Source organism: Nycticebus coucang, chromosome 22 (genome assembly GCF_027406575.1).
Source record: "Nycticebus coucang isolate mNycCou1 chromosome 22, mNycCou1.pri, whole genome shotgun sequence".
Lineage (NCBI taxonomy): Eukaryota > Metazoa > Chordata > Mammalia > Primates > Lorisidae > Nycticebus > Nycticebus coucang.
In genome coordinates this window covers 59,762,771-59,785,866 of record NC_069801.1, presented here as the reverse complement: position 1 = coordinate 59,785,866, position 23,096 = coordinate 59,762,771, and the positions used below count along the sequence as shown (strand labels likewise).

The 23,096-nt window shown below is 38.1% G+C and overlaps 1 protein-coding gene across 9 annotated transcripts in view; it reads left to right on the top strand.

The window, feature by feature from the left end:
- DOCK7 (dedicator of cytokinesis 7) overlaps nucleotides 1-23,096 on the top strand; it is a 243,075-nt gene that overhangs the window by 128,431 nt on the left and 91,548 nt on the right. For 4 of the 9 annotated variants that reach the window (XM_053575175.1, XM_053575173.1, XM_053575176.1 and 1 more), the window contains exons 21-26: nucleotides 1,052-1,216; nucleotides 3,202-3,371; nucleotides 15,742-15,831; nucleotides 17,336-17,431; nucleotides 20,082-20,222; nucleotides 20,317-20,430. In XM_053575175.1, coding sequence (XP_053431150.1) covers nucleotides 1,052-1,216; nucleotides 3,202-3,371; nucleotides 15,742-15,831; nucleotides 17,336-17,431; nucleotides 20,082-20,222; nucleotides 20,317-20,430 — 776 coding nt within the window. Of the gene's footprint in view, nucleotides 1-1,051; nucleotides 1,217-3,201; nucleotides 3,372-14,423; nucleotides 14,517-15,741; nucleotides 15,832-17,335; nucleotides 17,432-20,081; nucleotides 20,223-20,316; nucleotides 20,431-23,096 lie in introns of all 9 variants that reach the window. The other 5 variants (XM_053575169.1, XM_053575171.1, XM_053575172.1 and 2 more) reach the window with 2 other exon arrangements.

Sequence of the window (23,096 nt, the reverse complement as noted above, 5' to 3'; positions counted from 1 at the left end):
TAATCTTCCTAAGTGGCTGTTTTATCAGATTTTTCCACTTTCAGGAAAATTTAATTGGCCTCATTATCTGTTCATAAATTCCTGTCCTGATTAAATAAATCATAGAACCTGAAGTTCTGTTCTTTAAAATGGCTGTTCAGTTTACCCATTTATTCAGCGTACAATCTGTCAGAATCCCTCTCAAAATGACTCAGCAGCTTTGCTTGGCCAGGCATTTAAAATACTATACAGTCTTGGCTCTGCACTCGTAACTCAGTGATTAGGGCGCCAGCCACATACACAGGGACTGGCAGGTTTGAACCCAGCCCAGGCCTGCTAAACAACAATGACAACTACAACCAAAAAATAGTTGGGCGTTGTGGCGGGCTCCTGTAGTCCCAGCTAATTGTGAGGCTGAGGCAAGAGAATTGCTTAAACCTAAGAGTTTGAGGTTGCTGTGAACTGTGACGTCACAGCACTCTATACCAAGGGCGACATAGTGAGACTCTGTTTCAAAATAAATAAATAAATAAATAAATAAAATGCTATACAGTCTTACCTCAACCTGTTTTTCTAGCCCCCTTTTCCCTTATAATTGTTTTGCAAATTAACTCATTGCAATCAAGTTGCTTATTTGCTACTTAATAACATCTTAATATTTTCAATAATTCATTTTTATTAACATTAAAAACGTTTTAAACACAAGGAACGTGTACTCATTTTATGCTCTTTAGATTTTCTGAGTCATCTTTAAAATGAGAAGCTCCTTCTCAAGATGTTACACACATAGATTTCTTTTTTTTTTATCATGTGCTTTGTATTGTTCTACAAAATAATAGACATTCGTTGGGCAATGCTTTGTTTTTTGCCTAATTGAACCCTTACAATTTTCATGTTAAATTCATAACAAGAGTTCTCATTTTATTAAAAAAAATATTTTTCGTTCAACTAATACAAGATGTTGTTAAAATCAATATCAAATACCTACTATGTGTTATTATCACTATAAAGCATGATCTTTGTGCAACTTATGGTCTAAAAAAGTTAAAAGTGTTTTCTTCCTTCTCAAAAGTTAATCTAGGTCAAGCGTCTTTTGAAGCCATGGCATCAGTTATAAACCGACTTCACAAGAACTTGGAAGGAAGTCACGACCAGCATGGCAGAAACAGCCTTCTCGCTTCATATATCCATTACGTTTTTCGCCTGCCAAATACTTACCCTAATTCACCGTCACCAGGTATCTATTTCTTTTGACTGTAAGGCTGCCCTTCGTTGTGTTTGTGGCAATATTGAGATAGTTCTGTAGTGTATAGTGTGATGGATTCATTCAGTAACAAACGTTTATTGAACACCAGCTAAGTAGCATTCACTGGGCTAGTTGCTAGAATTAAAGGGATAAATAAGTTACATTTTTAAGAATTGTTATTTATATAGCTTCCTTTTCATTTGAATTAGAGATCTTGGTTGAGTTCATTCTTGGACATGGAAAATAACTTTTTAAGCCTCTAGAAGCATTTTATGATTACCCTGTTAAATAGAAACTTTACATTTGTCATTCAGAGTGCTCTTAGGTGTTGAGGAAGGGACGCGGTGGCTCAGAGTTCCCTGAAAACTCTGTGAAACCTGCAATTACATAAGAGAGTTTTCTAGAAAAGTTCTAATCTCTTCATGGTCAATAAAATAATACAGCCTTTCTGAGTGTTGGAACCTCAAGGAGTTACGTATCTGTTGTATGATATTGATGGTAAGAGTGGTAGTGGTGGGGGGTATCTCAGTTTGAATAACCCTAAAGTTGCCCGTTAGCTGATGATTATGTTACACATACTTTCCAACCTGCTAATGTATTTGTCTTTATTACACTAGTGATAATGGTAAGTTCCCTTTTCTAGCTATTGGCAATGTTAACCTTGATAATGGGGACAGATAATTATGGTATTCATTATGAAAACCAGGTATAATAATAATCTGACTTTAAGTTTTAGCCCACTTCATTTCGTTACTTAATTGCAGAAAGAGAAGCAATTGACTCTTCTGGTTCATAAGTTCCTGTCTTGATTTTTAATATCACAGTACACTCCGTGAGATCTGAGTGAGCGAGTGACATGGGTCTCCACAGTGCACGTCCGTTCACCCTTCATTTAGCTCACCGTTAGGAGTCCACAGAGTTTGCAAGACATCGTTCTTACTTGCTGTTTATGACTTGTTAGTTAATTTACACAGCATATACGATTGTATAAATTAATAAGTTAATAGGTAGTATCATTTACTAATATGACATTCAGAGAGAGTTCTATAAGTTATAAGATGGAAATTGGTTATGAATATAATTGCTGGATATTTTTGTGTTCATGGGATGTGGTTGAAAAGATGCTTTTTATCTTTAGTTTTGTGTGTATATCATAAAGATGTCATTTTGTTACGGTTCACATTGTCACTAATGAAGACAGAGAAATTAAGCGTGGTCTCATTTAAGAGAAGCCAGCAATATATGGGCTGCTCCTCTAGTGACTGTGTAGCGGGCAGAGTAGACAGGGTGGGAAAACAGGAAAAGCTATGAGCTGGAGCATTTTGGGTCCTAGATACTCTTATATCTAAGTGAAGGTATGTACATGTGTATGTTTCCTATTAATTTTGTTTTTTATTGCACATGTAATAAATAATCATAGAAACATCGAAGAGATAGTGATTTTATTTATAATTCATATGGTTTAATAAATTGCTATGAACTAGGTTTTATAGTTTGCTATAAACTATCTTTGTGTAGCTGTCATTAATTCTTGAATGTTTTTATTTATTTTTTAATGTATAGAATTGTTTTAATTTTTAAATTTTATGCCAAATACTTAAGTATTTAAAATTTAAGTATAAAATTTAAAAATTAAAACAATTCTATTTGTTATTGTAAATCAATAATTTATAATTATATAAGGTTATGGGGGTGCAAAGTGATGTTATAATCCATTTATACACTGTGGAATAATTAAGTCACACTAATAGGTAGATAGTTGACGTATCTATTACCTCAAATATTTAACATTTTTGTGGTAAGACCATTTGAAATTTACTCTCAGCAATTTTGAAATAATGGGTAGAATTTTTCATGTAAAAACAAAAGCAGTTCATGATCTTTGTGGAATTTTGTAAAGTGGCAGAGATTTTTTTCAAGTCCTTTTCTAACAAATTTTTTTGTTTAATTCTGTGCTGTTGTAAATGCATCACTAGGTCCCGGGGGCTTGGGAGGATCAGTGCATTACGCCACGATGGCCAGATCCGCTGTGAGACCTGCAAGCCTTAATTTAAACCGTTCCCGGAGCCTTAGTAACAGTAACCCAGATATATCTGGGACCCCCACCTCCCCCGATGATGAAGTTCGGTCAATCATTGGCAGTAAGGTAAACCGAAAACACGTGTTTGTAAATTTGGTTTTCATTTTATGAGCAAATGAGAAAGCAATTGCTTTTCTTTAATCCGAATTTTGAGATGAATGTGAGTCAGGAATAAGGAACAAATTGCCCATTTCTGTGTTATCAGTAAACACTGTTTTATGTTTCTATTAAATATGTATGCTATTCCAAACTGGTTTGTGTATCTGCTTAAAAAAAAAAAAAGTCTGCCAAATTCTAAAATGTATATGGGATGACTAGTTACCTATAATTTACTCTTGTTTGTCTGATACTCCATCATGTGAAAAACGGCTAAACTGGCCTCTGTAGAATGAAAGGAGACCTGTGTGACTGCTGTATGTGGAGAGATGTGTCAAGGGTTAAAGTCTGAGCCCCCTTTCTCAAAAAATAGCAAGAAGGGTTATTACCCTTCATTGGTCATAGAGCTGCATTTTACATGAAATTCTGTGTAAGGTACCTCAGGATCAGAAAAGTGTGACTTATTTAATAATTAATGATTATCCCAGACAACAGAGGAGAGAGGCCAGCTAGTATGAGATCTTATATTTTATTCAAAGCATCCATCTTTAATACACTCCCAAAATACTTAAGGCGTGAGTAATTATTGCCTTTCTATATATAAAATGCATAAATAACTAGAAGTTTAGGCAAGTGGAATAAAAACACAGTAAGACTGAAGCCAAGAAATTACTTTATGTCTTGTTTTGGCCAAACTATTTCAAACTTACTTTTTGCTGTTGGAGAGATGAAAATATTCTTACAGAGTCATAGCCAAGTTTTGGAGGAGATTTTAGACCGTTAACTAGGAAAGGAAGAATTAATAACATGTTCAGGGCAGGGATGTCCAACCTGCGGGCTGCAGGCCACAGATGAATTTTTTGAGGTCTGTTTTACTTATTTGTGGTGGTAGATACTGCAAAAAGTAATACACGGAGCTTTTTTTTTTTTTTTGCCTCATCAGCTTTCGTTAGTGTTTATTTCTTGAATGTGTGGCCCAGAACAAGTTTTATACTTCCAGTGTGTGGAAAGGCTGGACACCCTTGCATCTATAATGAGCCTGAATGATAATAGAACTTTGAAAAGTCTGAGTTGCTTTAACTGAAGTTCTTAAACATTGATCAGAAACAAAACTGTTCTTTTTTTTTTTCTTTAATTTCGTGTTATTATGATGGTATAAACAACTATGTCACAATGTATGGATTTGTTAGGTAGAGTCCATCTTGTAGCTGTGTCCTGCACCCAGAAAGTGTGCCATACACCCCTACATTATGCCTAGTAAGTGGGAGCACACCAGGCCCCCTTCCTCTCCTCTCCACTCCTCTCTCCTTTGCTCCCCCTCCCCCTAACTTGAATTGAGTTGAGTTTTACTCCTATGTGGGCATAAATTAGATCATCTACTGGCTTCAAAATAAAATTGGGCGCATTGGATATTTGTTTTTCCGTCCTTGTAATATTTTACGAAGAAGAATACATTTCATCTCCATCCAGGTTACTACAAAAGGTGTAAAATCTCCCATCTTTTTTAGGAGCTGAATAGCATTTGTTAATCCATTACTGAGTTGACGAGCATGTAGGTTATTTCTGCATCTTGACAATTGTAAATTGAGCTGTGATAAACAATCTAGTGTAAATGTCCTTATGAATAAAGAATTTTTTTCCTTCTGGGTAAATGCCTAGTAGTGAGATTGTGGGCTCAAATGGGAGGCCTAATTTGAATTCTCTGAGGATTCTCTATACTTCTATCCAAAAAGGCTATATTAGTTTGCAGTCCCATCAGAAGTACAAAAGTGTTCCCCTCTCTCTCCACACCCAGGCCAGCATCAACAATTCTGGGACTTTGAGATGTGGGCCATTCTCACTGGGGTTAAGCCATATATCTCAGGGCGATTTTGATTGTGTTTCTCTGGTAACTAGGGATGATGAGCATTTTTTCATATGTCTGTATATCATTTATCTGTCTTCCTCAGAGAAGGTTCTGTTCATGTCTCTTGCCTAGTGTTAAATGGGATTGTTTGTTCTTCTTTTTTGCTGATTAATTTCCTAGTTATCAAGCCTTTGTCAGATGCATAACATGTAAATATCTTTTCCCATTCCGAAGGTTGTCTATTTGCTGTAATTGTTGCGTCCTTAACTGTGCAGAAGCTTTTCAGTTTTATTAAGTCCCAGTTGTTCATTTTTGTTGTTGTGGCAATTGCTGCCGAAGTCTTCTTCATAAAATCTTCCCCCAGCCTGATGTCCTCAAGAGCTTTTTCCACACTTTCTTCTAGAAGTATTACCATTTCATGTCTTAGATTTAAATATTGAGTCAATTTTTGTAAGTTATGAAAGGTGCAGGTCTAGTTTCAGACTTTTACATGTGGTTATCCAGTTCTCCCAGCACCATTTATTGAATTAGGGATTCTTTCTCCCACTGTATGCTTTTCTTTGGCTTATCAAAGATCAGATGGCTATAAGAGACTGGCTTCATTTCTTGGTTTTCTATTCACTTCCATATGTCTGTGTCTATTATTATGCCAATACCGTGCTGGTTTGATCACTGTGGACTATAATACAGCCTGAAGTCTGGCAGAGTGATGCTTCTGCCTTTGTTTTTATTACTAAATATTGCCTTGGCTTTATGGGATTTTTTCCTGGATCTCTCTGAAATGAACTATTTTTTTCCAGTTTTTCAAAGTATGATATTGGTATTTTAATGGAGATTGCATTGAATCTGTAGACTGCTTTTGGTAGTATGAGCATTTTAATAATGCTCATTCTTCCCAGCCTGGTATGTTCTTCCATTTGTTAATGTCTTCTGCTATTTCTTTTCTTAGAGTTTCATTATTCTCTTTATAGCGGTCCTTCACCTCTTTTGTTAGGTACATTACTAGACATTTCATTTTCTTTGAAGCTAAGGTGGAGGGAATTGTTTCTTAGATTAGCTTCTCAATGTGGCTGTTTTTGGCATATATAGAGGATACTAATTTGTGGACAATTGATTTTATACTCTGAGACATTACTGTATTGATCACTTCCACTTCATTATGTTTATCTTTTTGAAGAAGAAACTTTTTTTTTTTGGTCAGGGGGCAGGTTTGAACCCACCACCTCCGATATATGGGGCTGGCGCCCTACTCCTTGAGCCACAGGTGCCGCCATGAAGAACAAACTTTTTGCTTTATTAATGTTTCGAATGATTCTTTTGTTTTCAATGTCAGTGCTTTATATTGGTCTGTGTAGGAGTCTTGTGATTATGTCTCTGGGGTTTTCTAAGTATAAGATCACATCGTTGGCAAAGAGTGAGAGTTTGACCTCCTCTGCCCCCATTTGGATGCCTTTTATAGCCTTCTCTTGCCTGATGATTTCTTTGGCCATACCTTCCAGAACTGTGTTGAATAGTAGTGACATTAGAGGACGTCCTTGTCTGCTTCCAGTTCTAAGTGGAAACGCTTTCAGTTTTACTCCAGCAGTATGATTTTAGCTGTGGGTTTGTCATAGATGGCTTCAGTCAGTTCTAGAAAAATGCCACCTATCCCTAGATTCTTAAGTGTTCTTGGTAGAGAAGGATGCTGAATTTTATCAAATGCTTTTTCTGCAACTGTTGAAAGGATCATATGGTCTTTGGTTTTGCTTCTATTAATATGGTGCATTACATTTATGGATTTGCATATGTTAAACCAGCCTTGCATCCTTGCAATGTATCCTACTTCATTGTGAGGTATAATTTTTTTTAATTTATTTATTTTTATTGTTAAATCATAGCCGGGTACATTAGTGCAATCAAGGGGTACAATGTGCAGGTTTCATATACAATCTGAAATATTCTCATCAAACTGTTCAACGTAGCCTTCATGGCATTTTCCTAGTTACTGTATGTAGGCATTTGTATTCAGCATTTAGTAAGTTTTGCCTGTACCCATTCTAAGATGCACCATAGATGAGGCCCCACCCATTACCCTCCCTCCACCAAAACCTCCCCCCTCCCTTCCCCTTCCTTGGCCCTTTCCCCATAGTCTTGTGCTATAGTTGGGTTATAGTCTTCATGTGAAAGCTATAATTTAGCTTCATAGTAGAGCTGAGTACATTGGATACTTTTTCTTCCATTCCTGAGATACTTTGCTAAGAAGAATATGTTGCAGCTCCATCCATGTAAACATGAAAGAGGTAAAGTCTCCATCTTTCTTTAAGGCTGCATAATATTCCATGGTGTACATATACCACAATTGGCTAGTCCATTCTTGGGTCGATGGGCACTTGGGCTTCTTTCATGACTTAGCAATTATGAATTGGGCTGCAATAAACATTCTGGTACAAATATCTTTGTTATATTGTGATTTTTGGTCTTCTGTGTATAAACCTAGGAAAGGAATTATAGGATCGAATGGCAGGTCTATTTTTAGGTGTCTAAGTATTCTCCAAACATCCTTCCAGAAGGAACATATTAGTGTGCATTCCCACCAGCAGTGTAGAAGTGTGCCCTTTTCTCCACATCCACGCCAACATCTCTGGTTTTGGGATTTTGTTGTGTGGGCTACTCTTACTGGGGTTAGGTGATATCTCAAAGTAGTTCTGATTTGCATTTCTCTGATGATTAAGGATGATGAGCTTTTGTTCATGTGTTTGTAGATCGCGCATCTGTCTTCTTTAGAGAAGTTTCTCTTCAAGTCCCTTGGCCACCCTGAGATGGGATCACGTGTTCTTTTCTTGCTAATACCTGCAAATATTTTCTCCCATTCTGAGAGCTGTCTACTTGCTTTACTTAGTATGTTCTTGGCTGTGCAGAAGCTTTTTAGTGTGATCAGGTCCCAGTAGTGTATTTTTGATACTGCTTCAATTGCCTGGGGAGTCCTCCGCATAAAACATTCACCCAGGCCGATTCCTTCAAGAATTTTCCCTGCACTTTTTTTAAGTATTTTTATAGTTTCATGTCTTAAGTTTAAATCTTTCATCCAGTGAGAGTCTGTCTTAGTTAATGGTGAAAGGTGTGGGTCCAGTTTCAATCTTCTACAGGTTGCCAGCCAGTTCACCCAGCACCATTTGTTAAATCGGGAATCTTTTCCCCACTGGATGTTTTTAATTGGCTTGTCAAAGATCACATAATGGTAAGTAGCTGGATTCATCTCTTGGTTCTCTATTCTGTTCCAGACATCTACTTCTCTGTTTTTGTGCCAATACCATGCTGTTTTGATCACTATGGATTTATAGTACAGTCTCAGGTCTGGTAGCGTGATTCCTCCCGCTATGTTTTTATTGCTGAGTAATGTTTTGGCTATTCGAGATTTTGCCTCATGATTATTTTTCATCATTGCCTCTGGCTGTCCTCAGAGTTGGGGAGGTGTTTCTCCAAGATTAGACCCCAGCGGGATCACTCTATTGTTGCTGGATCTTTATAGGGAGTGACCCTGTGTAGTTCCTCTGGGGCTGCCCCCGCCAGGGAGTTCTGGTTGTGGAAGCAGCTCCGGTTTGTTACACACCCGGATCCAGCAACAAGGTGGGAGGTGGTGTGCACAGTTCTGGGAGTGCCGGGCACCCAGTGACTTTGGCACAGAGAGCTCAAGGCTCCAGCAGTCTCTGGCCAGGAGAAGGGCTCTGCCCAGAGGCAGGGAGAGCTCCGGAGGGCACATGGCTACCAGAGTCCCTGGCCAGACAAGTGGGCCGTTGTGGAGGCAGGGAGGGTACAGGAAGGAGGACACATGGTTACGTGGCTCCTGAAGGTCCTGGTCAGGGCATCGGAGGCCTGGCGGGCGTGGGTCACAGGTCGGGGGTCACGGTGCAGCTCTTATGGAGGTCCGGGTGGAACCAAGCCCAGGAGTTTGAGGTTGCTATGAACTGTGATGCCACGACACTCTATCCAGGGCAACAGCCCAAGGCTCCAGTGTGCCAAAACCAGTCTCACTCTGCCCCTGAGGGTTAATGCTGTAAGGCAGCTCAGTCCCCGCCTTTATGCTGCTCAGTCACCAGGTTACTGGCTCCCACCCGATCCTTGCTCTGCAGCCCTGAGGGCGGAGCTCGCCAGGGCAGTTCTCTCAGAATGGCTCCCTGCGGCCCACAGCCGAACACTATTAGCTCCGTCCGGCTCAGCGGCTCAGTCTGGGGCCCTAGACAATGCCCAAAGTTCTCTGCACTCCTTCTCAAGCTCTCCCCAAAGGCAGTTCAACTGCGTGCCAAGTCCAAAAACACCAAAACACTTCACAGGTAAGGCCTTTCCGGTTTGCAGTCTCACTGCTGTTTGTACTTATGGCTATGGCGGGATTAGGTCGTTCGGACACACTCAACCACTTGCCAGTTTTTCACCTTTTGTTGTCCTCCTCTTGGGGTTCAGAAGTACCTTGCTGACTCCCTGTATCCTCAAAGGGATGATTATAGGCAGATCCCACCAGCCAGAGATGCCTGGAGTCTTATCTCCCCAGCCTCACCGTGCCCTGTTGCAGGAGGCTGTCCCTCGGCTGCCATCCGAGATCTTCTTTTGAATTATTTTGCATATAAACCCAGAAGTGAGAATGCTAGATCATATGGCAGTTTCATTAAAAAAAATTTTTTTCTGCTACCTTATAGTAGAGTTTATAGTAGAGTTCCTTAAAGGGCTTTTCTTTTTTTTTTTTTTTTAGAGACAGTCTCACTGTGTCAACCTGGGTAGACTGTCATGGCGTCATAGCTTACAGCACCCTCAAACTCTTGAACTCAAGTGATCCTCTTGCCTCAGCCTCCCAAGTAGCTAGCAGTATAGGTGCCTGCCACAATGCCTGGCTACTTTATTTTTAGAGACATGGTCTCACTCTTGCTCGGGCTGGTCTCAAACCCATGAGCTCAGGAAAGCCACCTGCCTCGGCCTCCCAGAGTGAGCCACCGCAGGATTACAGGTGTGAGCCACTGTGCCCAGCCTGAAGTCTCCGTCTTTTCATGGCTGAATAGTATTCCATGATATACATATACCAGAGTTTCTTAATCCATTCCTGAATCAATTGGCATTTAGGTTGTTTCCACCTCTTGGCAATTGCAAGTTCAGCTGTGGTAAACAATCTAGTGCAAATGTCCTTATGATAAAAGGATTTTTTTCCTTCTGGGTAAATGCCTAGTAGTGAGATTGTGGGCTCAAATGGGAGGCCTAATTTGAATTCTCTGAGGATTCTCTATACTTCTATCCAAAGAGGCTATATTAGTTTGCAGTCCCATCAGCAATATAAAAGTATTCCCCTCTCTCTGCACACCCAGGCCAGCAGCAACAATTCTGGGACTTTGTGATGTGGGCCATTCTCACTGGGGTTAAGCTGTGTGTCAGAGTGATTTTGATTGCATTTCTCTGATGACTAGGAATGATGAGCATTTTTTCATATGTCTGTTTACCATTTATCCGTCTTCTCAGAGAAGGTTTTGTTCATGTCTCTTGCCTAGTGTTAGATGGGATTGTTTGTTCTTTGTTTTTGTTGATTAATTTGAGTTCTCTATTGATCCTAGTTATCAAGCCTTTGTCAGAAGCATAATATGCAAATATCTTTTCCGAGGGTTGTCTATTTGCTTTAATTGCTGTGTCCTTAGCTGTGCAGAAGCTTTTCAGTTTGATTAAGTCCCATTCGTTTATTTTTGTTGTCGCAATTGACACTTAAGGTCTTTTCTTCATAATATCTAGCTGACGTCCTCAAGATTTTGTCTATTATATTGGTCTTTTCATGTGTATCTCCCTTCACCAGAGTGTAAGTCTTGTAATAGAGGGATGTTCCAAGTACCTTTAACACCCAGCACATTGAAGGTGCTCAATAGATATTTATCCAGTGAATGAATGTTAGGATGAGCAACCACAGAAGGAATACACTACTTTTTAAAAAATCAAATTATGCTTTTGTTCCTTCTTTATCAGGATTAATTGTATATTTAATGATCTTTAGAGATTTAACTTTATTAAAGTTTTGATTACACTTCATTCCTTAATAAAAATACAGAACTTCTAAAATTTAAGAATACTCATGTAACTCATGGTTAGTGGCTCAAAGGGGTAGGGCGCCAGCCCCATATGCAGGAGGTGGAGGGTTCAAGCCCAGCCGTGGCCAAAAACTAAAAAAAAAAAGAATACGCATGTAATATAAATAGACTTTTACTACTCTTGTGGCTGTGAAAACTTATTCGTGAGACTTTCTTTGTATTTATTTTGCCAAAACTATCTGTGCTTTCTTTAGACCTGTCTTTTACATTCACATTCAAGTATGCAAATATATAGTTACTTTAGGTTTGAGTTTTATTGTTTTTATTCAAATGCTGATGGAATTCTACATTGACATGTAGTTTCTTTCTCATTTATCATCTCCTATGTTTTCATTTATTTCTCAAATACAGTTCTTACACTGTGCTAGGAAGTATGCTGAGGACTTGTAGACATACAGGCAAATTTTCGTGTGTGAAAACATGAGTGTCGATATCAAATCAAACACAGTAATGAAACTTATTTATGTCTAAGGGACAAAACTAATAATGTTACTGGAATTTGGCAAAAATAAAAAGACACGTGCACACATTTGGACATTTGGTTAATCTGTTCTGTGTTATTTGGAGATCAGTAAATAATTAGCCACAGATTATAAATAGAGAATCAGTATAACTAAGAGTACAGAGATTTATCTTTTATTCTCACATCACTGATAATTATGTACCTTTGTTTTAAAGGAAATTATTAAACAATGAGTTAAAAAGTGAATTTAAGAGTACAGAGAAGTTATTGTTTTTCTTTTTGTGAAAATTCATGAGAGAAGAGCACAGTTATAGAAATAAAATACTTATGTTTTGTTATTTTAATAACATGAATAGCAACTGACAAAATTGAATATGGCAGAAAGAACTTTACACTTATACAGTCAAGCAGTGGAGACATAATTTTGGAGACTAATGAAAACTTTGTTTTAACTGATCTGAAAAAATAAATGCCTATTGATTTGCTTTTATTTCAAATATTGTAATGAGTTTCTGAGAAGGCAGGTGTTTTGTTTTAAAGAGAGCTACTGACCTCATAATTTTATTAGTATTTGGATATTATATAATTTTCTAGAAAGCATTTGAAGAAAAATAACGTGTGGAAAGTTTTTATAAAAGCTATTTTTGAGGGCCAGGTGTTGTGGTTCACACCTCTAATCCCATCACTTTGGGAGACCAAGACAGGAGGATTGCTTAAAGCCAGGAGTTTGTGACTGGCCTGGGCATCATAGTGAGACCCTATCTTAAAAAAAATAAATAAATAAAGAGGAAAATAAAGGAAGAAAGAAATTAGCAAGGCCTGGTGGTCCTAGCTGTTCAGGAGGCTGAAGCAAGAGGATCACTTGAAACCAGGAGTTGGAGGTTGCAATGAGCTATGATCAGGCCACTATAGCCTGGGCAACAGAATACCCTGTCTCTTAAAACAAACACGCTACAAATTTATTTTTGAGAATTTGCTATATTCGAGACATTGCACTCGGTAATTTACTTCTATTATTTAATTTGATCCTTGCAGCATGAGGGAGACAGTATTGTTTTTTAATTTATTTTTTTATTAAGTCTTTTGTACATAGATCATAAATACATTTATGCCCATTTCAGTGGAAGGGACACAGTGTTAATACTCTTATTTGATAGATAAGAAAGCCAAAAGTAATTAAGTAATTTATCTTATATTTTATAATTCGTAAGCAGGAGAGCCTAAATTTGAACCTTAACTACTATTTTATACATTTGGTGTCAAAAATGAGGAGAAATGGTTCATTATTGTACAATCATTTTCTCTGTATTTGGAGAAAAATGAAAGAAAAAGCATAGGAAATAGTCTTCCCTAAAAACTGGGCCCTTGAGAGTTGCAGTCTTTCTTTTTCTTCTTTTTTCTAACCTTTTGGAGTATTTAGGAAATACTGATCCTGGGCCTCACTCCCAGCAATTATGACTTTTTTGTTTGTATGTGCTGTGCGGTGCTGAGCCCCGGCAGATGCACTGATGCTCGGACAGAGCTGACGGCTGCTGTCACCGCCCTTTCCTCTTCACCTGTTGGTGCTTTCTGGATTGGTCCGTGTTCACGTTCTGATACGCGTCACTCATCTCCTGTTGCTGTTGTCGTTCTTAACCCAGTAATCCTTAAAAAATTGTGTACAATGTGCCCCTGTTGCAATCAGCAGATTCTCGGGTTCTCATCCTAGATTACAGATTCCTAATCAGGATTTCTGGAGTAGGGCCCCGAATCTGAATTTTATAAAGCTTCTTGAGTGATCGTAATGATCAGTTGGGTTTAGGAAGTGAGAGTAAAGTGTCTGTTCCCTTCACCTGGAGTCATAGCAACCCTTTCAAAGACAGACAGACATAATTCACTTCTGGTCATACATATTAGTAGCATATTAAAGCAACTTTAAATTAAGGAAGGTGATGATGACAATATAATTTCTGTAGATAGCCCAAGTACAATGTTTTTCCTTATGATATTTTTATAAAATAGTATCTCATTAGGTTTAATGGCAAGTACAATAAAACTAAACACAGCCCCACATGTACTGTCTTCATTAGGAAGGAGTGAATATTAGATATTTTTCTTAAGTTTTTACTTAATTTCTCCTATCTGTCTCTAAAAGGGAGTAAAAGAGGAGGCGAGGGCAAGTAGAATTATAAAAGGTCAGTGCAGGAAGCTGTCAGTTGATGGGAGATGGAGTGAAATTAAGTCTTTTATCAAATAAGTGAGTGTTTTTCTTCCATTTTTGCTTTAAACCTCGGAGGAAATTATCTGTAGCTAACCTGTACAGTCTTTAAAGAGAGTTTGGAGTTTGTGATGCTGTGGGAACTTTAGCTGTTGGTACGTCAAGAGGTATCCTTTAACATAAACAGAAATTACCTTTAAATACTATATTTAATGTTCTTGGTGACTTTGTACAAAATTAGGTTATTTAATAAGATAATTTTAGTGAACTAATACTCTGTAAGTGCCTAAACATTTTGGTTGCTTTAACAGTACTAATTAAAAACATGTTTGCATTGGAAGGTCTGGATTTCTTTAAGAATAATTTATAGCATGCAACATGTAATGTTTCTTTCCTTCCCAACTGCTTTCTATTATATGCTTAGGGTTTAGATCGCTCCAATTCCTGGGTTAACACTGGTGGTCCCAAAGCCGCCCCATGGGGATCCGACCCCAGCCCAAGTGGAGAACCAACACAGGTGGTGTTTCCGTTAGAGGCTTCTTTGTTGGCTGCTGCTGTTTTTTTCCTTAGCTCATTCCTTTTTAGCATATACTGTGATTTCAGTGGCTTGCTTAAAAGTGTATATTTTTGTTTACTTAGCACATTTTCCAGCTACGATGCATGATACCACCGAGTGTGTGCCCGTGATGCTCTGTGTCCCTGCCTCCGCCCCCCCCACCTTGCGCCCCTGTTGGTCTTTCGGTGCCTGCTGCTCATGCATTTGATGGCTTTTTAACAGTTTCTACTTTAGAGATAGCACATCCTTACCAGGAATTTAAAAAAAAATTATGTGTATAAAAACCCAGCAGTTTTCCATTTGCTTTGGTTCAAAGCAGTTCTCAACCTGTGGGTCGCGACCCACAGGAACTGTATTGAAGGTTTGCGGCATTAGGAAGGTTGAGAACCACTGGTTTAAAGTGTTGTACCATTTCATTTAACATTTATTATCTTGTTATTTTCTTCATAATCATTGAAAAGAAAGCCTGGTAATAAGTTGAAATTAAATGTTAACAGTGTGTGATCCCCGTGCTGTAAGATTAAATTCCAGAAGCAAACGTCCATTTTAATTTGTACCGTGTTGCAAAGTATGAAATTAGATTTTCCTTACTTAAGACTAGTTGCTTGGTAGTTAATGCTGCATGGTCCCTCAAAATGTACTTCTCATCTGTGTGCTGGCTTTGGATGAAAATGTTATTCTTGAAGAATTTTAATTCTCTATTTAATATTATAAATTATTTGTATTTGAGATAGTAGATGACAGACCTGAACAGTGATGTTTGATACTAGTGAAAAGGTGAAAGAAACCATTCTAAACTTTTTATTTTCCTCAATGAGTACAAAATTCTTGATTTCTTTTCTGATATGAGACCAGTTGAGAAGTGCGTTTTTCCTTTTTATTTATTTTTATCAGGTATGTGCATGTGTATAGATCACACAGTTAAGTTTCATTCTTTGCAGCACTCAGAATACATGTGTTATAAAATCATTAAAATACTCATCTTTTTAAAGACTAAAATCACTTGGAAGTTTTGATACTTCTAATGCGTTGTCATTAAAGCAGCTTAAAATGGTGAAAATGAGATAAAACAGATGGTTTTTGAAACCACAATAAAACTATTTTAAAATTGTCCGTAACCCTTGAGCTCAAAGCCATCTCTGCAGATGTTAATGGTGTCTCGTCACTCACTCATGTCACTCCGTAGGCTGTGGATCGGAGTTGTAATCGCATGTCTTCGCACACAGAGACGTCAAGTTTCTTACAAACATTAACGGGACGCTTACCAACTAAAAAGGTAGATTCATATGAAGACAATGCAGAGGGGGGGAAATAATTTCAACAATTGAATAGATACAAGATTCCTTTACATAACCAGTATAAAATATCATAATAATTGCATTGTGTTTAAAAATACATCTGAGGGGCGGCGCCTGTGGCTCAGTGAGTGGGGTGCCGGCCCCATATGCCGAGGGTGGCGGGTTCAGACCCAGCCCCAGCCAAACTGCAACCAAAAAATAGCCGGGCGTTGTGGCGGGCGCCTGTAGTCCCAGCTGCTCGGGAGGCTGAGGCAAGAGAATCGCGTAAGCCCAGGGGTTAAGAGGTTGCTGTGAGCCGTGTGACGCCAGGGCACTCTACCAGAGGGCGGTACAGTGAGACTCTGTCTCTACAAAAAAAAAAAAAAAATACATCTGAGGCCAGGTGTAGTAGCTCACACCTGTAATCCTAGGATTCTGTAAGGTCAAGGTGGGAGGATTGCTTTAGGTGAAGTGTTCAAGACCAGCCTGAGCAAGAAGGAGATCCCATCTCTACTAAAAGTAGAAAAAAATGAGCCAGGCTTGGTGACACCTGTCGTCCCAGCTACTTGGGAAGCTGAGGCAGTGGGATTGCTTGAGCCCAGGAATTTGAGGTTGCTGTGAGCCGTGCACTGTAGCTGAGGACAGAGCAAGACTGTCTCAATAATAATAATGATGACGATATTAAAAGTCTGAGCAAGCATTGCTTTCCTGACACCTTTTGGGGCATACCTAACCAGTGGAGGCTCTTTTACATCCTGATAATGTTTATTTCATTGGGATCGACTGTTTTTAGAATTTAGTGAATTCAAATTTGATCACCAAATTTTAGTGCCAAAAAAATGTATCAACTCTTAATTCTATTTCTGTAACTGCTTCTGTTTTGTGTTTTAAATCTCCAGGGAAAGGAAGATGAGTTAGAAAAATTCTTAGTAAGACATGTTGATTTGCTTGCCTTATGCACAGTTTTGTTAGTCCTTTTTCATATTAATACACACTACTTTGCAAATGCCTTGTATATCCATTATAAGGCAGGAATTTTCTGCAATTTTTTTAAAGACTACCCAAAATCTTGAAAATTAATGGCTTATAGCAAAGTTTAAAATTTTAAATGTATTTCCTAAATTGTACCTGCAAAGTTCATGTGTGTATTTATATATGTTAAAATACGTATTAAAGCCACAAGCAAGTTCTTATGCAACTGTGAGTTTTTGGTCTAGTTTTTGTTTGCAGGTACAATTTAGGAGGCTATTTTTTTACCTGTCCTTTTAAAATTACATTTTACTCCAAGATAACATGTAATTTTTTCGGCTGTTCAACATACCACTGTCTTAACATGCATAAATAGTCGTTTCGTTAATGGATGTCTCCACTGCATCATTGAATGGTTCACATGCCTTATTTTGCTTATTCTCATTATATCTTCATTTGTATTTGCATTATTATTTGGTCTATGTCATCAGCATATTTGACTTTGTTAATAACTTTGGATTTACTTCTGGGTAGCTTTTCCACGAGGAGCTGGCTTTGCAGTGGGTTGTCTGCAGCGGCAGCGTTCGGGAATCAGCGTTGCAACAAGCCTGGTTCTTTTTTGAGTTAATGGTGAGCAAGTTAAGCATGTTCTTTAACATTTCTTCCCCTAAGGAACAATTTTGGGTTAGCTCATTTTTTATCTTAGAAATCTTTCACTGTTGTACATCTCATGGTTTCACATGTACCTATAAGACAAAATTGTACGTGTTACGTCTCTAAACACTGAACACTCGGCACAGTTGAGGTGGGGTTATGATGTGTGAGGTTCAGCTTCACTGTTTTTTCAGGGATGATTGCAGAAGCTAGCTATCTTTTTAAAGGAAACCTGTGATACTTTCTTTCCAAGTCTGAACATGTAGATGTATAATGGCATTATTGTAAATTTTATAACAAAGATAAAAAGAGCTTTATAGATACCAACTGCTATAATTACAGCTAGAAAGCTCTTAGGAAAATGCCAGTTACAGCCAATAAAAAACCAGCAGAACTTCCTGCTGAATTCAGTACATGATGTTAGAAACAAATGAATTAACATTTTGATTAATACTACATGCAGGAGTTAGAGGTGCCAACCCCTCGTACAGTTGAAAATTCACATATTACTTTTGACCCCCCCCAGACTTAACTGTTAATAAGCTACTCCTGATCCAGAAGCCTTTCTGTTAACACAATCAGTTAACACATGTTTTTATGTAATATGTATTATATACTGTGTTCTTACCATAATCTAGAAAAAAGAAAATGTCATTAAGAAAATCATAAGGAAGAGAAAAATATTTACTTTTCATTAGGTGGGGGTGGATCGTCTCAGTCTTTATTCTCACTGTCTTCACGTTGAACAGGCTGGGCGGTGGGGAGGGGAGAGGTTGGTCTTGCTGTATAGGAGAACCTATGCGATTCAAACCCACCTTGTCAAGGGTTAACTGGATGTATACCTGTGTGTATCTGAGGCTGACAGTTATGTTTCTCATCCTGGAGAAAGTGCTCCACCTCATTGCTGAACAGCACCATGGTCACGGCCAAGGTGCTGCCCTCGGGAGCTGTGCACTGACACCAGCACCTAGTCCACCCTTGAAAGCAATTCTGGAGCTCTTTTTCTAGAATGGCCGTCAGAGCTGTCATTGTATGAGGTTAGACCATTACGTTTGCAAACTCATCCTAAAAAAGTGCACTGAAGGGTAGACCGGGCTCTGGCGTTGGTGCCCAGCTTCCACGGGGAGGACTTCATATATGACCTTTATAAGATTTAGCAATAAGGCAGATACTACTTTTTCTAGGATGAGTTTGCAAACTTAACTGTTCGAGCTTGTATGCATATAACTTACGCTCGGGTGGGTATGACACAGTAGCACTGGCCTGTGGGCTCGGGATTACCCTGGCACAAAGAGGTAAGTAGCTTGTCCTCGTTGGCACAGCTTGCAGGTGGCAGCACTGTGACGCAAACCCAGGCTTCCAGCCCTCGGCACCTTCCTCTGTGCCTTTCTCTTCAGCCTCTAGGAAACTGAAATCACTGAAACTTTTTCTTCCAAAAAAGAAGTAGGTAAAAAAAAAAAAAAAGAAGAAGAAACAATGGGAAACAAAAGAACAATAGCAAAAAAAGAGAAAGGCAGAAAGGAAAGAAACAAAAGGAGCTTCCAGAGTGTTTCATAGGATGAGTCACAGCCTGGAATGTTGCTGACACTGGGGATAAGAAAACATGTCTTCCAGAGAATTAATAATCCACTGAGAAAGTTAATCAGAAACCATATATATATAAGTGACAGAAAACTCATTTTTCCTTAGAAAATAAACACTAAATTTGTAATTCATGTATTTTTATTGTAAGATAAAAATTGTAACTTTCACTTATGTTTTTATAGTCATATATATGTTTTTTTCCAGATTTCTTCAATGTAAAGTCATCAAAAAACTGCAATTCACTATATACTAAAACTTGACTGACTATATACTAAGCATAGAACCTTAGCTTCAATTTCCCCTAAAGCCTAAAATTCTTTTTTTTTTTTTTTTTTGCGGTTTTTGGCCGAGGCTGGGATTGAACCTGCCACCTCTGGCATATGGGGCCAGTGCCCTACTCCTTTGAGTCACGGGCACCACGGAAGCCTAAAATTCTTTTTACCATTGCCATTTATTATTGTTATAATAAAGAACGTACATGTAAAAGCATGTTGTAAACTTGAATCACTGTTAATTTTTAACTTTTTGTTATTAATTTTTAGTCATCAAATATTTATTGTATACGCACGATATGACATTATGTACTAGAGGCTGAAGACACTACAGCAAAGACCCGTTAAAGCTGACAGTTTGGGGGAATATGGAATGGCAAAATTATTGAGTCTTGGAAAAATTTAATTAAAATTTTTTTAAAGGATGAAATTTTTTTCTTTTGACATACACAGCATCTTTTCCTTATCAATAGCCAGGATAGTTTCTTAAAGGTGAAGTAGTGATTGAGCTGTACGGTGGTTGATATTTTCTTGGCACATACAAAACATTGTAGGAAACTTTTCTGAAATATTTTGAGAAGCTAAAGGTATTTAGTAATCTATTAAATCAGGTTCATACCCAGCCCTGGCCAAAACCCACAAAAAAATAAAAAAAAGAAAAAAGTAATCTATTAAATCATATTTAAAAAAATAGCCCAGGTATTTTGAGTCATTGTAATTGTTAATTATATCCATAAGAAATTAAACTAATGGCTTACATCTTTTTTCAGGTAAAGAGCATGGTCCACCATTTATATTTTAATGATAAGCTTGATGCCCCGAGGAAAAGTCGTTTTCCAGAACGTTTCATGGATGACATTGCCGCCCTTGTCAGCACAATCGCTAGTGATATAGTTTCACGATTTCAGAAGGTAATGATCACTTTGTCTTTCTCTTACCTCTCTTTCAAGCTAGGATTAAAAGTACTTACTTTTATTTTTTCTTGCTTTATATTCTGTTTTCCAGGACACAGAAATGGTTGAAAGACTCAATACAAGCCTTGCATTCTTTCTCAATGATCTGTTGTCTGTTATGGACAGAGGATTTGTTTTTACCCTAATAAAGTCCTGCTATAAACAGGTAATACATAATTAGTAATAATTAGCAATCAAATAATTTATATTTTGTGTAAGCTCTTTTCAGAGATGAAGCTAAGATACCTTCTGGAGCACATTAATATATTGATGTTAAAACAAGAGGTTGAATAAAGTATCATTTTTATTAACAAGGCAAAAATAAATTACATTTGTATCAAGACCCAGGATAATGGCAAGTTGATGTCAGTATAGCCAGTTTTCCTTGAGTCGTACTGGCCCACTCATGACTATTTAATTTCTGTTCTGGAGCTATTAAGTCAGTACTGATGTAAAGCAGCCTCAAGATCCATAAAATGTAGCATTTAGTAGGTGATCTTGAGTGAATTTATTTACACTGAATGAGCAGCTGACTGAACTAGGTGATCTTCGGTGAATTTATTTACACTGAATGAGCAGCTGACTGAACTAGGTGATCTTGAGTGAATTTAATTACACTGAAGGAGCAGCTGACTGAACTAGGTGATCTTCGGTGAATTTATTTACACTGAATGAGCAGCTGACTGAACTAGGTGATCTTGAGTGAATTTATTTACACTGAACAGCTGACTGAACTAGGTGATCTTGAGTGAATTTATTTACACTGAAGGAGCAGCTGACTGAACTAGGTGATCTTGAGTGAATTTATTTACACTGAAGGAACGACTGAACTAGGTGATCTTGAGTGAATTTATTTACACTGAAGGAGCAGCTGACTGAACTAGGTGATCTTGAGTGAATTTATTTACGCTGAATGAGCAGCTGACTGAACTAGGTGATCTTCGGTGAATTTATTTACACTGAATGAGCAGCTGACTGAACTAGGTGATCTTGAGTGAATTTATTTACACTGAACAGCTGACTGAACTAGGTGATCTTGAGTGAATTTATTTACACTGAAGGAGCAGCTGACTGAACTAGCTGATCTTGAGTGAATTTATTTACACTGAAGGAACGACTGAACTAGGTGATCTTGAGTGAATTTATTTACACTGAAGGAGCAGCTGACTGAACTAGGTGATCTTGAGTGAATTTATTTACGCTGAATGAGCAGCTGACTGAACTAGGTGATCTTCGGTGAATTTATTTACACTGAATGAGCAGCTGACTGAACTAGGTGATCTTGAGTGAATTTATTTACACTGAACAGCTGACTGAACTAGGTGATCTTGAGTGAATTTATTTACACTGAAGGAGCAGCTGACTGAACTAGGTGATCTTGAGTGAATTTATTTACACTGAAGGAACGACTGAACTAGGTGATCTTGAGTGAATTTATTTACACTGAAGGAGCAGCTGACTGAACTAGGTGATCTTGAGTGAATTTATTTACACTGAAGGAGCAGCTGACTGAACTAGTGATCTTAAGTGAATTTATTTACACTGAACAGCTGACTGAACTAGGTGATCTTCGGTGAATTTATTTACACTGAATGAGCAGCTGACTGAACTAGGTGATCTTCAGTGAATTTATTTACGCTGAATGAGCAGCTGACTGAACTAGGTGATCTTCAGTGAATTTATTTACGCTGAATGAGCAGCTGACTGACTAGGTGATCTTGAGTGAATTTATTTACACTGAATGAGCAGCTGACTGAACTAGGTGATCTTGAGTGAATTTATTTACGCTGAATGAGCAGCTGACTGAACTAGGTGATCTTCAGTGAATTTATTTACGCTGAATGAGCAGCTGACTGAACTAGGTGATCTTGAGTGAATTTATTTACGCTGAATGAGCAGCTGACTGAACTAGGTGATCTTAAGTGAATTTATTTACGCTGAATGAGCAGCTGACTGAACTAGGTGATCTTCAGTGAATTTAATTACACTGAATGAGCAGCTGACTGAACTAGGTGATCTTGAGTGAATTTATTTACGCTGAATGAGCAGCTGACTGAACTAGGTGATCTTCAGTGAATTTATTTACGCTGAATGAGCAGCTGACTGAACTAGGTGATCTTGAGTGAATTTATTTACGCTGAATGAGCAGCTGACTGAACTAGGTGATCTTGAGTGAATTTATTTACGCTGAATGAGCAGCTGACTGAACTAGGTGATCTTCAGTGAATTTATTTACGCTGAATGAGCAGCTGACTGAACTAGGTGATCTTCAGTGAATTTATTTACGCTGAATGAGCAGCTGACTGAACTAGGTGATCTTGAGTGAATTTATTTACATGGAATGAACAGCTGACTGAACTAGGTGATCTTGAGTGAATTTATTTACGCTGAATGAGCAGCTGACTGAACTAGGTGATCTTGAGTGAATTTATTTACACTGAATGAGCAGCTGACTGAACTAGGTGATCTTCAGTGAATTTATTTACGCTGAATGAGCAGCTGACTGAACTAGGTGATCTTGAGTGAATTTATTTACATGGAATGAACAGCTGACTGAACTAGGTGATCTTGAGTGAATTTTCAAAGCAGCACATTTTGCTGTGTCCTCCTGATGCAACCCTGAACATGGTAGAGTTTGGAATTACGGAAAGATGTTTACCCAAGTCCCAGATGTCATCCATTATCTTGCCTTTACTTAAAGCATCCTGGAACTTTTCCACAAATAGCTCATTTTGTGTTATTCCTTTTAAGGAGGTTGAAAATTATATAGATCCCTGGGTCTCAGAGTTACTGAGGAGGTTGAGTTCTGGGGGTCGGGTGAGGAGCACACAG